At 34.5% G+C, this 12,126-nt stretch overlaps 1 protein-coding gene and 1 long non-coding RNA gene across 4 annotated transcripts; both read right to left on the reverse strand.

Moving 5' to 3' along the window:
• Positions 1–394: 394 nt before the first annotated feature.
• LOC111018819 (uncharacterized) lies at positions 395–5,214 on the reverse strand. 2 transcript variants are annotated; one of them, XR_015792669.1, is made up of 5 exons: positions 4,534–5,214; positions 2,534–3,058; positions 1,542–2,423; positions 970–1,418; positions 395–790 (listed from the first exon to the last, which is right to left on the reverse strand). XR_015792669.1 is itself a non-coding variant. In XM_022295066.2 (5 exons), the coding sequence occupies exons 1-4, from the start codon at positions 5,152–5,154 to the stop codon at positions 1,374–1,376; spliced, it is 2,073 nt and encodes a 690-aa protein (XP_022150758.1). In that variant the 5' UTR covers positions 5,155–5,214; the 3' UTR covers positions 395–790; positions 1,326–1,373. The 2 variants fall into 2 exon arrangements, 1 of the variants encoding a protein (XP_022150758.1); XM_022295066.2 differs by having other exon boundaries at positions 1,326–1,418.
• A 614-nt stretch (positions 5,215–5,828) lies between these two features.
• On the reverse strand, positions 5,829–10,657 carry LOC111018798 (uncharacterized). Of its 2 annotated transcripts, XR_015792645.1 has the most exons (3): positions 10,277–10,595; positions 8,035–8,728; positions 5,829–6,186 (listed from the first exon to the last, which is right to left on the reverse strand). It is a non-coding gene; the product is annotated as an uncharacterized LOC111018798 (long non-coding RNA). The 2 variants fall into 2 exon arrangements; XR_002602446.2 differs by lacking the exon at positions 5,829–6,186 and having other exon boundaries at positions 7,670–8,728; positions 10,277–10,657.
• Between the last annotated feature and the right edge of the window lie 1,469 nt (positions 10,658–12,126).

Raw genomic sequence — 12,126 nt, forward strand, 5'->3', positions numbered from 1 at the left:
GTATGTATATCAGAGACACCTCGGATGTACGTCAGATGTAGATCGGAAGTATATCAGAGATATATTTGGCGTTTATCAGATATACATCTATCGGGCGTATATCAGATATACATCCATCGGGCGTATATCAGATATACATCGGGTGTATATCAGATATTATAAGAGTAAAACTGGAATAATAAAAATTCAAATATTTTTCCACATTTACAAAATAGAAAAGTGGTTGACATTTTTGTAAATATGTATAAAAGTTTAGCTACCCAATACAATTTCTCTTAATAATAATAATCTGCACTTTTATTCTAGTATTCTTATTAAATTATAAATTTTTTTTAGATAAATATACTATTGCAATGAAAAATAATATATTAGAAACAACAGCACCTCAGTTCAATTCAAGCATAGTAATGTCATAATTACAAAATAAGGATGATTTAGACGTCTTAGAAGAAACAATAATTCTGATATCATTAGAAACTTATTTGAAATAAACACATCCCAAAGAAATCGACGGACTTGACAGACATCTTAAAACATACGGTTGTTTCTTTCCACTCAAACAATGCACCGTAGGATAGGATAGAATGGAAAGTATTTACCAATTATCTTGAATTATTAAAGGCAACGTTAGATCTATCCAACCTAGAAGCGGCGTAGCAACGCTGAACGAAGACAAAAATAATCCCCAAATTGTTTGTTGAAGTAGGAGCAGTGTCTTTAAATCTTCAATCACCCCAAATGGAACTATCCAACATCTTCCCTAACTTGTTGCAATCTCCCAATCTCAATCCTGCCATTAAATACAATTTATAAGCAATTAAATTATATAGTACAACAAAAAATTTCCAGTTCCCAGCCAAAGTCGTATTCCACAACTTCATTACCAATTACTTATATTATGCATAAGTGTGATGGCTGATGGGTTATTGGAAGTGTTTAGCATATACAGGGAATTCAAGTGTGACTGACCTTCATTGTGGATCAAATTATTAAATAATTAATGACCCATCAATCTGATTTGCTTTTCCTCCAAACTCTGAATTTAATACATTCACAACAAAATCACACCAAATCCATATTACATAGAACCAATGGCACTATCACGATCACCCTCTCAAGCTAAGCTTGTATCTATGAATCTTTTGGGAGGAAATGTTATTTATTGTCACCATATAATCAAATATTTTAGAATTTTAAACGAGACATGCTTACAATTTCATGAGAAAAAATCCTTCATTTCAGCACAGTTAACTCTCAATATCTACATAGTTCAATCCATCATAATGCAATATCAATTTAGAAAAATTATGAAAGACTTTTCTTACCACACTAATAATAGTAGTCATCCTTTTGCATCATCCCGAAACCGAAAATCATTGAGAAGAAGGATGATCGGATATTTGGTCTTCCTCCAAATTCTGCATTAAATCACACCAACACATATTAATTAGTGCAACAACGAAAAATCAGCAGTTTTGATTGAAGTCATAATTGAAGATCATCACTTTATTATCCATGGAAATACCCAAAGAGGTACTAACCTTTTCCGTAAACAGATATTGAATCCCATCGTCATAATCGTCCTCCCAAACTTGTCGGATAATACCATTGATATCTTCAACAACTTCTGTAGTATTTACATGCCGGCCATTTGAACCTGATATTCCATACCGGCTAAAGGAACCTTCAGTCTTAATATCTCCAACTAGTAAGTTAGGCGTGCTTGTGATTCCAGGAGAAAAAGCTTTCATTTCAGGACAACTCCTAATATCTACACTTCCCAAGCACGGAAATCTGATGTTGCAGTTTCCAGAATGAAAGCTGGTCAATTTGGACAAATCCTCAAGTTCTAAAATGTATAATTTGTGGAATACAATTTCATCATTTCCTTGATCTTCAACAACTTCTCTTGCAATTACAGTCGTCATCCTTTTGCATTCTTTTAAACACAACCATGTAAGTTGCACCAAGGTTTTAGCCACCGAAGGATTTAGCAAATGGGTCAGTCTATGACATTTATTCACCTCAAGCCTCCACAAGTTTGTAAAAGATACTGACGACGGCACTAACATATCCAATACTCCACATCCTGATATGATTAGATCATACAATTTTTGAAGTGATGAACTACTCTTGAACTCATCCTTCCAGAAATGCTTAAGCTTGGGCAATTCGTATAGACCCAATCTAGAAGGCTCAAATCTTGTATTGATCTTTTGTTCTTCAACATTCATCAATCTCTCATTTGGGAATATTTCTTTAATAAACATCCTTCTTGCTTCAAACTCTTCAAGATTGTGTACCATTCGAAACATTTCCATTGGCAAATGATGAGTTGAGTTGTAGTCCAAATAACCATATAGTTTAAGAGTTTTAAGCTTGGGAAACAACTCCAGACCATCTTGCAATTGTGTAGTCCCAGCCTGGTCATTTAGAAAAATAAAAACTATCAAACTTAGCTTGAAATCTGTTTCTAAAGCGTTGAGAGACAAAAAATTATTTGACAAAATATTCTAACATGATGTAGAATTACCTGGGAAGTCTGAAATTGATTTGAATCCATCATATGTACTGACAACTTTTCCTTCTCAAGAATCTCTTTCAATTGGTTGAAATCTATTCCCAGCTCTTTTTGTTGCTTAAGAACTTTGATTGAATATGCTCTTTTAAGATTTGGACATCCTTGAATGAACAAGCTTTCCATATTTTCAAAACTCGAAAGCTCACTGGAATCCTTGCTCCATACATACTCTAGGCTTGGCAAATTATATAATTTCAAATACCTCAAATTGGAGAGCACAATACTTTTTTCTGTCGTATTGGGCTCTTGCAATTCAAATATACATTTCAATAAATTACAATTCATAACGGTTAAGGATTGAAGGCAGGTAAGTATGGTCGTTATATTTGGAGGGAAAGCTTTTTCAACATTATTACATGAATCAATTTCTACCCTTTTGAGTTTGGAAAATGAAATAGGAACAAGTACGTTTTGCCATATCATCTTCAAATTATCTGCCATTGTAATTATCAAATCCTCCAAATTAGGAAGCAATACCTACAATTTACGTATATAATTTGACAATTTAGCCAGGACAACAATCACTATCATCGTTGTTTATTGTACTCGTATAAAAGCATGCTAAGAAGAACATATACTTAATAGTCATTTAAATTACTCAAACAAATTGAAAAATCGTCAAAAGAAAAGTTTCCCTTCCAGAAATTCTAAAAATCTTTTATCTTTATTAGTTTCATCACAACACCCAACATTATTTATCCATCACAAAATTAAAATATAACACTTGGGGCTAAGGGTCAAGTTGGTAATTTTTCTTACATCTCCCCAGGTATCATATACGCCCCCAAAATAAAGAGCTTTGAATACTAGAAGAAAAGCACCTATACCTAACAAGATTAAGCGAATACCTAAAATGGTAGTCATTTTATTTCTATCTTTCCACACATAAACGAAGAATAGAAAAGATTCTTCAAGGGTCTCGGGTCCCAGAAGTGCATGATAAATACCGCCAAAATCCAATATTGTAGAGGAAATTAAGTGAAGTACTCAAGACATAAAGTACGGAAAGGTGTCTATAACTTCCCCACCAGGACCTACCTAACCCCCAACCTAGAGTAGCTAGGTGGGAAGTAATTAAAATTAATCATTTTTCATACATGGACTTCTCCGGTACGAAATGAGCCACTTCGAATAGGTTCATTGCTCTAGCACAAAATACGATTAATCCAACATGGGCTACATGAGCCCCATAGTAGTTTACTGGATAAATTGATAAGTGATAAATAAAAAGAAAAACATTAATTTTCATAATTACAATTGTAAAAATTAACTGCATCAACAATAAGTTAGAGAGTGTAAGCGAAGAAATTTAAGGTTAAATTGTAATTTTGGTCCCTGTGGTTTGGGATATAGTTTCAATTTTATCCTTATAATTTTAGAAGTTTCTAACTAGTCGATATAGTTTCTATTTAGTCTTTATAGTTTTAGAAATTTTAATTTATAGTTCGGAATTAATTCTAATTTTTTTAACCCTACAATTTGGTTAAATCTCATATATCATCTATAAATTGTGTTTCACCCCTTCAAAAAATTCGTATATAGATTATATTATATTTTTTTTTACTCAACTCTAAATTCTAATACAACCAAATAATACATTTTTTTTAGTGAACCCAACTAATACTGTTAGACAAATAGAGAACATTATTTGATAGTTGCATAAAAAAGTGTCAATGTGGTGATGGGTGGATGATTTTTGAAGTTGTAACTAAATTGAAACTAAACCCAAATCTCGTAGAAACTAACCCAAAACAAAAATTACAATTTTTATAACAATAGGAACCAAATTGAAATTTATAAAAATTATAGGTACCAAAATTTTAATTTAACTAAAATTTAAACTATAAATTTTAAAAGGAAGTAAAAAAAAAAAATGCAGAGCCATTATAAGAGAAGAAACGACAGTAAGAAGAAAAAGTTAGGTGTATTGTGAAAATGACGTTGAAATTTACCTCTTCACTGAAGAATGAACTCTCATTGCCAATTTGATCCATTTTGGAGCAGAAACCTCGAACCCGTTGTACGAAACGTAGCTCTAAAGATTTCAAGTGCGGAAACTCAATAGTGGCGGTTGTCTCTTTGCTTTCCATCGTCACAGTGATCAAATATTCCAACATCTCACACCCATAAATAAAAATGTCTTCAAGATTCAAAATGTCATCCACCATGCAGTTGTAAAACAGAGTTCCCATTTTATGACAATACTCCACATCTACACTCCTCAACTTGTTGAAAGCAAGTTCTGTGACATGCCCATGCCCATCAATTATACTTTCCAAATTCTCCAAACAGCGAAGTTGTAGGTCCTCCAAATTGGATAAAGTTTTTCGTAAAGGCTTGTTCTGTTGGTGGATTAAATGTTGAAATTCTCGATTTTTAAAAAGGTGGAGATGCTTCAAATGTGAACACTCATTTTCAACTAACTCAAAGGTTAGAACTCTTGCACCAATTGATCCTACTAATTGCAGCTCTTCACACCTCTTTAGCAGTATTTCTATCCAATCATCCAAACAACTTCCTGATTCCATCTTCAGATACAACGTTCTAGACAACCCTAATTTGTGCATAACCATCCTAGATTCAATACCGATAGCAATGTCGAACTTTTCTAAATTCAACTCTGTCGAAAACAATTGTTTTGGCATAAAATGGCATATTTCATGATGCCAAATATTCGTCATATTTTGCTTTCTTATCAACTAATTTGCCCCACCCATTCAAAGAACCTCATCTCTTATTTCCACCAAAGTGACTTATTTATCATAAAGACAATATATTCTATCATGTTGCTTTTCTTATATCAACTTTGCTCCACCAATTCAAATTCTGACACTAACAGTTCATATCTAGTCTTCAGTTCTAAATCCAAGTAATTATTAATTTGCCTGTCCAAGTCCAAAACAATTGTCTCTATAAAATTATTCCAAACTTTGAGGCAATGGGGCTTTCTTATGTGACCTTCCCTTCCACAGATGCATAAGTTTTGGCAGTGCATGGCTTCAGATTTCATAAAACAAATCTTAAAATAATTCTACAATTCAAACTGCTAGAAAATCTACACATAATTTTTGAAGCACTTCAAAAGTACTTTTCAACATGCTCTAATGGTAATAATTATCTTACCGGTATTAACTATCGTTGGAGAAGTAATGTTTTCAATATTTTTTTATAAGTATAATTTTTTTTATCTTGAGGAAAAAAAATGGAAACAATAAATAAAAAACTTGATTTTTTTTTCTTCTTTTTGTTTTAAGACCAATGGTCCTCCTATCAACATTGCTACTAATTCAAAGAATCTCATCTTTTATTTTACTTTTTTAATACAACAAATGTAGAGATAGATGATCGAGATCCCGAAAGAAAGAGTAAGGTGCCTCGGGAAGTATACTCATGTTGGTATCTTATTTCACTTGATTTCCCTTTGCAAAGCCAACGTAATGATATTTATCTTCTCTCTAGTCTCTCCTTTCATTTTTGCTTTTCATTGTCGACTTTTTCGCGGGTGATCAATTATCTCAATCGTTTGTTGTACATTCTTATACGCTGCTTGGATTATAACAATAAAAATTTTGATGAAAGAGTAGTTGAATGGTTGGTTGAAAATCCTGAAAAAAAAACACTCTCGTTAATAATAATAATTATTATAATAAACGTGATTAAGATTTAGTAACATTTTTCTGTTAATCAAGTCAATCAAATGAACAATGAGCCTAACTTTTCTATCTTAGGATTTATAATCATTATGAGCATACAAAAGTAACAACGTAATTAAGCATATCTCAATTTACATCAATATTATATTTAACTCTTCGTACTAAAACTTTTTCTTTGTTCTTACTACAAAATTATTGGAATTGTTTTGTTATTTATGAAAGACCTAAAACTTTGCCCTCACGACTTTGCTTTTGGTTTCACCTGAAACGTCTCATACCAATAGATATAATTGTTCTTCCTTATATACCATGAATCACTCCCGGACCAATGTGGAACTTTGTTTGCACACCTTACAAACCCAACAAAACTTCGTAATAAGGTCTCTATGTTAGATAAGTGGCTGTGGCATTTCCTTTTGAAACAAAATCCTTGTGACATAGGGCTAGGCATAGGCCTCATTCTTTTGAATACGCAACAATTTGTGGGTTAAAGGCACATCCATAATGAGCCGTTGAAAAACTATCCCTTCAGGTTACCCGTTCTGTTCCAAGTTTTTAAAATGTTCCACGACTCCGAAACTTGTTTTTGGGAGGATGGAACCATTTCACAATTAGATATTTTGATTATTAGAAAAATGAAAAATTATTATCAAATAGATGTGCTTTTTGAATTGGTATTATTCTGATAATTAATTTTAATTTAATTATGACATTGACCTCTTGATTTTTTATGAAATTAACTTATATTATAAGTTCTAACTAACTTATTCATTTTTCTAGTAAAAAAAAAAAAGCTAATTCATTTTTATAGTTTTTATACTTTAAAATAAAACTAAAAAATTTGTACGCATTGCTAACTCTGGTACATATATGTAGGTTTAATGTTAAATTAATTAAGATTAAATGAAGGAAAAATGTGACATTACAACCAGAGATTATACCATAGGACATCTTATTCTAATATTATGTTAAATTACTAATCAAACCAAAATCTTAAGTTAACGGATAATTTAATCTTCTATAGATTCCTTAACATAGATATATATACAAATTACAAAATAAAATTGTTTTGTTTTGTTCCTATTACCAACTATAACATGAACATGCACAGATGAAAGTACTATAAAAAGATCGTTTGCTTGAGTAAAGAAAACAAAAAAAGAAAAATCAGTTTGAACACGCAGCCAATGCACCATAAGAAGTAAGAAGGATAGTAGCACAAACGCAGCAATGGAGTCACAAGTCAAAAATGAGGAAGAGAAGAAGGCCAATAGAACAAGCTGGACGACTGAAAAGGAACGCAGAACAGATCTAAATTGAAATCCTATAACCTGTGATCATAGATCCAGACCATAAATTATTTCTTTTTTTTTTTAATTTTGTTTAGGTTTGTTAGACAAAGTAAAATAATAAAAATGTAATATTCAGATCAGAGTGGCGCAGCGGAAGCGTGGTGGGCCCATAACCCACAGGTCCCAGGATCGAAACTTGGCTCTGATATTAAAAGTTGATTTTTGTACATTTGAAAAAAAAAATATCTATTAGGACTATATCCCGTGATACCACTTAGTTTTCCAATTCAATTCAACATAAGTAAAAGAAAAACCAGCCATAAAGCGACCTGAATCAGTTCGGTTTCTTCACCACTAAATCAAACCGAGTCGGTTTTCTCCTTTTACATGAAAACCGATCCCACCCGACCAAACCAGTTTCTCACCCCCCTAAGTAAAATCATACAAATGATTTATGCATAGAAGTAAAATCATGCAATAAAAATTTGTAGAATCAATAGACACATACCTGTTCAATAAACAAACTCTGAAGGCTAGTGTCATGGCCATCATACCATAGCCGGTTGATGGTGGCATTGACGTTGCTTGTCCAAAATCCCTCGTCTGATCCACATTTGACATACCAGTAATGTTCAGGCGTGCTCACAACTCCACCAGAAGATGCTTTCATTTCAGGGCATTTCTTCGCAACCACTTTTCCCAGGCACGGCAACTTAAAACTGCTTTTCCCAAAATGAAAGGTTGATAAATTGGGTAAGTTGAAGAGCTCCAAAATCTTCAATTGGCTGAAAACGATTTCATCCTCTTCTTCACCTCCTTCTCCTTTTGCAATTATGGTAGAATCTTTTTGCAAGAAGATAAACGCATCTCTTGCAGTTTCACCAGGGTTTTAGCTACTTATGAATTCATCAAGTGAACCAATCCATGACAGGGAACTATTCTGATAGACTTCAAGTTGTGGAGGGAGAATGACGACGGAAATAAAAGATTTAATCGACCGCATTCTTCTACCTTGAGGACTTCTAAGTTGAGGAATGATGGGTTGCTTGCAAGTTTGTCTTCCATAAATGTACAAGTTTGGGAAGTCTAAGGAGACTTAATCTCTTCAATGGTACAATAGAAATGTATATAAGGCAGAGGACTATGAAGACAGACTGTTCTTCTAATGCAATTCAGGATAGTAACTCTGCCACTCTTCTGGCCTGCTAACACACACACCATAAAACTGCAATTAACTTAACGAGTAGAGGAACAAGCAAGCAGCTTCTAGGAAAACGTTAGAAATATTATTAGGATATTATATCAGCATATTAACCATTAATTAAGGAGTTTGTTAATATAGTGGTTACAAATAGAGTAAGTTGGGAGGGGTTTTAGGCAGAGGAGCTTGCAAGCTCAAATATATGTGTTTATTGTTAAATCATCAATCAATAAATTTAATCTTTTATAAATACCTTAACACTTCCTTCATTAGTTTCATTAGTGGCCGGCTTAGAAATTTGCACAAGGACCAACAAGTGGTAATAAATATGAAATGGGAAGGAAATGAAATTATTGGACTCTCTGGCACTATGTTAAATCACCAATAAATCCAAAAGTTTTTTAGTAGAATAAACTCAAAAGCTTAGGCGGATGGATTATGATAAATTTATTCTTTTATAAATACCTTAACACTGATACATATACAAATTAAATTGTTTTGTTTTGGTTCCTATCACCAGCTATAACACGAACATCTGAAAGTATAAAAAAGTAACAATGATAGAACATAGCACAAACACAGCAATGGAGTCACAAGTCACAAATGAGAAAGAGAAGAAGGCCAATACAACAAACTGAACGACTGAAAAGGAAGCAGGAGAACAGATTTGAAATGAAATCCTGAAAACTATGATCATAGATCGAGACCATCAATTATTTCTCTCTCATTTTTTTTTAATTTATTAATACATAAAAAATTAATTATATAATATTCAAATCAGAGTGGCGGAAGCGTGGTGGGCCGTAACCACAGGTCCCAGGATCGAAACCTGGCTCTGATATATGGAGTGATTTTTTGTATTTTTTTTTAGTATTCCAAACGAAAGTTTGAAGAAAGTCTTGACAAATTCAAGATTACATGTACTTGTTTCAGTTTCACATGTCAGATAAAATTGCAGCACATTCTTATTTCGTTTTTGCTTTTTTACTTTTTCAATTTTTATTTTTTATTATTTTTTTTTTCAAAGAATTAATACTTCAAATTACATCATTTTAACTTTATTAGGCTTCTATTCTTCTTCTTTATCTGAGTTTTTATAATTTCTTATAATACTAGAATAAAATGATTATGTTTTTCGAAATAAAAAGAAAACTGTAAACAAAACTCTAATTTTTTTTTTTTTAATAATTTCTCCCGGAATGAAAGCTCCTTTCAAAACGAATCTGGAAGAGGATTCTGTAGCTATACCAATGATTTAAAGAAGGAGATTAAAAAATATGACATATTCCTCTTCAATGGAATAAACCTACTCCTAGTGAGTAAAAAAGGCCTGAAACGAATCTCCTGTCTACTATTCCGATTAGCCAAACTAAACTACAGATTTGAAGAACTATGAAAATTATTTGGAAAATTACACAGAAGTGCAGAGGCAACCACGAGGTACTAAGAAATAAATAAATAAACAGGAATTCCAATCCATGTAAAAATACGAGATCAAATCGTCTGTCGCTATGCATACAAATCCAAGCATAAATGTCGCTATGCGTACCTGGATGCAGACATCGCCGAAGCCCTAGCATTAGAGGAGGGAGAAATTGTAGCAGGCGAAGTAGGGATTCGTGGAGCATCATTTGAAATCGACGCCTCCGAGTGGTTAATTTGCTGAAGATGGAGAACGAGAAGGAATCGCGAAGTGGACATAGCTTTTTCAGAGCTCAGAGTTGAGGAAAAATCAACAGAACAACTCGATATGAAGATTGATAAAGCAGGTTTGGATGGAAAGATTGACTACATGAAGTTGAACTGATTTTCAAGGAGATGAGCTCTGAGCAGAATACAAGTAGAATGAGGATTTTTTTTTTAATAAATAAAATATGCCATCTTAAGTTACCATCTTTTTTTTTTTCAGTTTTTTCTTATTTGTACACAGTTGGCTACAATTTTTTAAATTTATGAGTGAATTTTGCTTTAACATAATTTTTAAAATAATAAAAAATAATAAGAATGGAGATTTGAAATTTTTTTTTTATCTATATCTTATTTATTTATTTTTCACTCAAAACACTTTTAAAAGACTAGTTTTACTAAAATTTTAATTTTTCAACCACGCCACTGGAACCTCTAAATCGATCTTCTTTTCTTTACATCGCCTGATTCCCCCTGTTTATGCAAGGATATGCACAACAATGTGTTTCAGATTGCAGCTCGAACTCGGCCTCCGGACCGATCTGAGTACTTGGGCGGACCTGCACAAAAAGGTGAGCACTCCGACGATCAAGTCAGTATAGGTTAGATTCTCAGTTTAGTTCGAGGTCAGAAATTATCGTACCTGATCGTGGAGTGAGGTCCTCTACTTATGGGTGGTAGTCCCGCTAATCTCGCGACGGTTACACCCGGTAATCTCGGGACCGTCGGTTACACCCGGTAATCTCGGGACCGACGGTTACACCCGATAATCACGTCGTTGACAGTAGCTCACATCGGCCCCCACCGAGCATCCCGGTAGATCGGACCTCGGCCAGGTTCACCTCGGCCCTCATACTTAGCATCTGTCAACACTAGTGGTGGTGATCTCGGCGGTCCGAGCTAGGCATGACTCACGAGTCATCTTGGAGCACCAATAGGGGTCCTCCACGTGTCCAGGGTATTCTCTTCCCCAAACATTGGCCCCCTCTCTGTCTGGTCCGATTTCGACCTGGCAGAGAAGTTCATTCGACTTGCTTTGGACGCGTGGCGACTTCCTATTCGTGGAAAAATATAACCGTTGCGGTGGATTTATCGTCGGATTATTCAAATATTCCGACGCTTCGGATGTTCGGGGGGATCCTGGCCGCTCGTTGATTGCACGTGTACGGTGGGGAAATTTTTCCGACGAGCTATAAATACCCCCAATCCTTCAGGTCATACCTTACGTTTCCTGAATTCTTGGAGTTCGATCTGAAGGCAGCTCGAACCCTTGGTAGGTCGGTTTCTTCCCTCACTTTCTCTTTCGAACGTAGTTGTCATGTCGTCCTCTTTTAGCAGCGACTTAGGATCCGATGAGGATTTAGCTCGTAGGTTAGAGTCCGAGCTCGAGGAGATAGAAAACTTTAGGTTCTCCGATGACGGGGAGGATAGTGATGTCTCCACCTCGGGTCAGGGTTTGGAATACCCTTCTAGGATACCTGAGCACTACCTCGGATCCCTTCGTAGGGGGTTCGCTATCCCTGAGAACATCCTCCTTAGGATTCCGGAGGAGGGGGAGAGAGCTGACAATCCTCCAGAGGAATGGGTCACTCTCTACTTCAAAATGTTTGAGTACGACCTCAGACTTCCCCTTCACCCTTTTGTCCAAGAATTTCTCTTCCGAACTGGGTTGGCTCCGGCTCAAGTGGCCCCCAATGGGTGGGGTGTCATTTT

This window comes from Momordica charantia, assembly GCF_013281855.1.
Source record: "Momordica charantia cultivar OHB3-1 chromosome 8 unlocalized genomic scaffold, Mcharantia_2.0 BLBB01000008.1, whole genome shotgun sequence".
Classification (NCBI taxonomy): Eukaryota; Viridiplantae; Streptophyta; class Magnoliopsida; order Cucurbitales; family Cucurbitaceae; genus Momordica; species Momordica charantia.

Excerpts from the sequence above, each read along its gene's own strand:
- LOC111018819 (XM_022295066.2), bottom strand. The coding sequence starts at position 5,154 with ATGGTTATGCACAAATTAGGGTTGTCTAGAACGTTGTATCTGAAGATG. Across the intron at positions 3,059-4,533 it reads GTTCATTCTTCAGTGAAGAG|GTATTGCTTCCTAATTTGGA; the intron begins GTAAATTTCAAC and ends CGTAAATTGTAG. Across the intron at positions 2,424-2,533 it reads ATCAATTTCAGACTTCCCAG|GCTGGGACTACACAATTGCA; the intron begins GTAATTCTACAT and ends CTAAATGACCAG.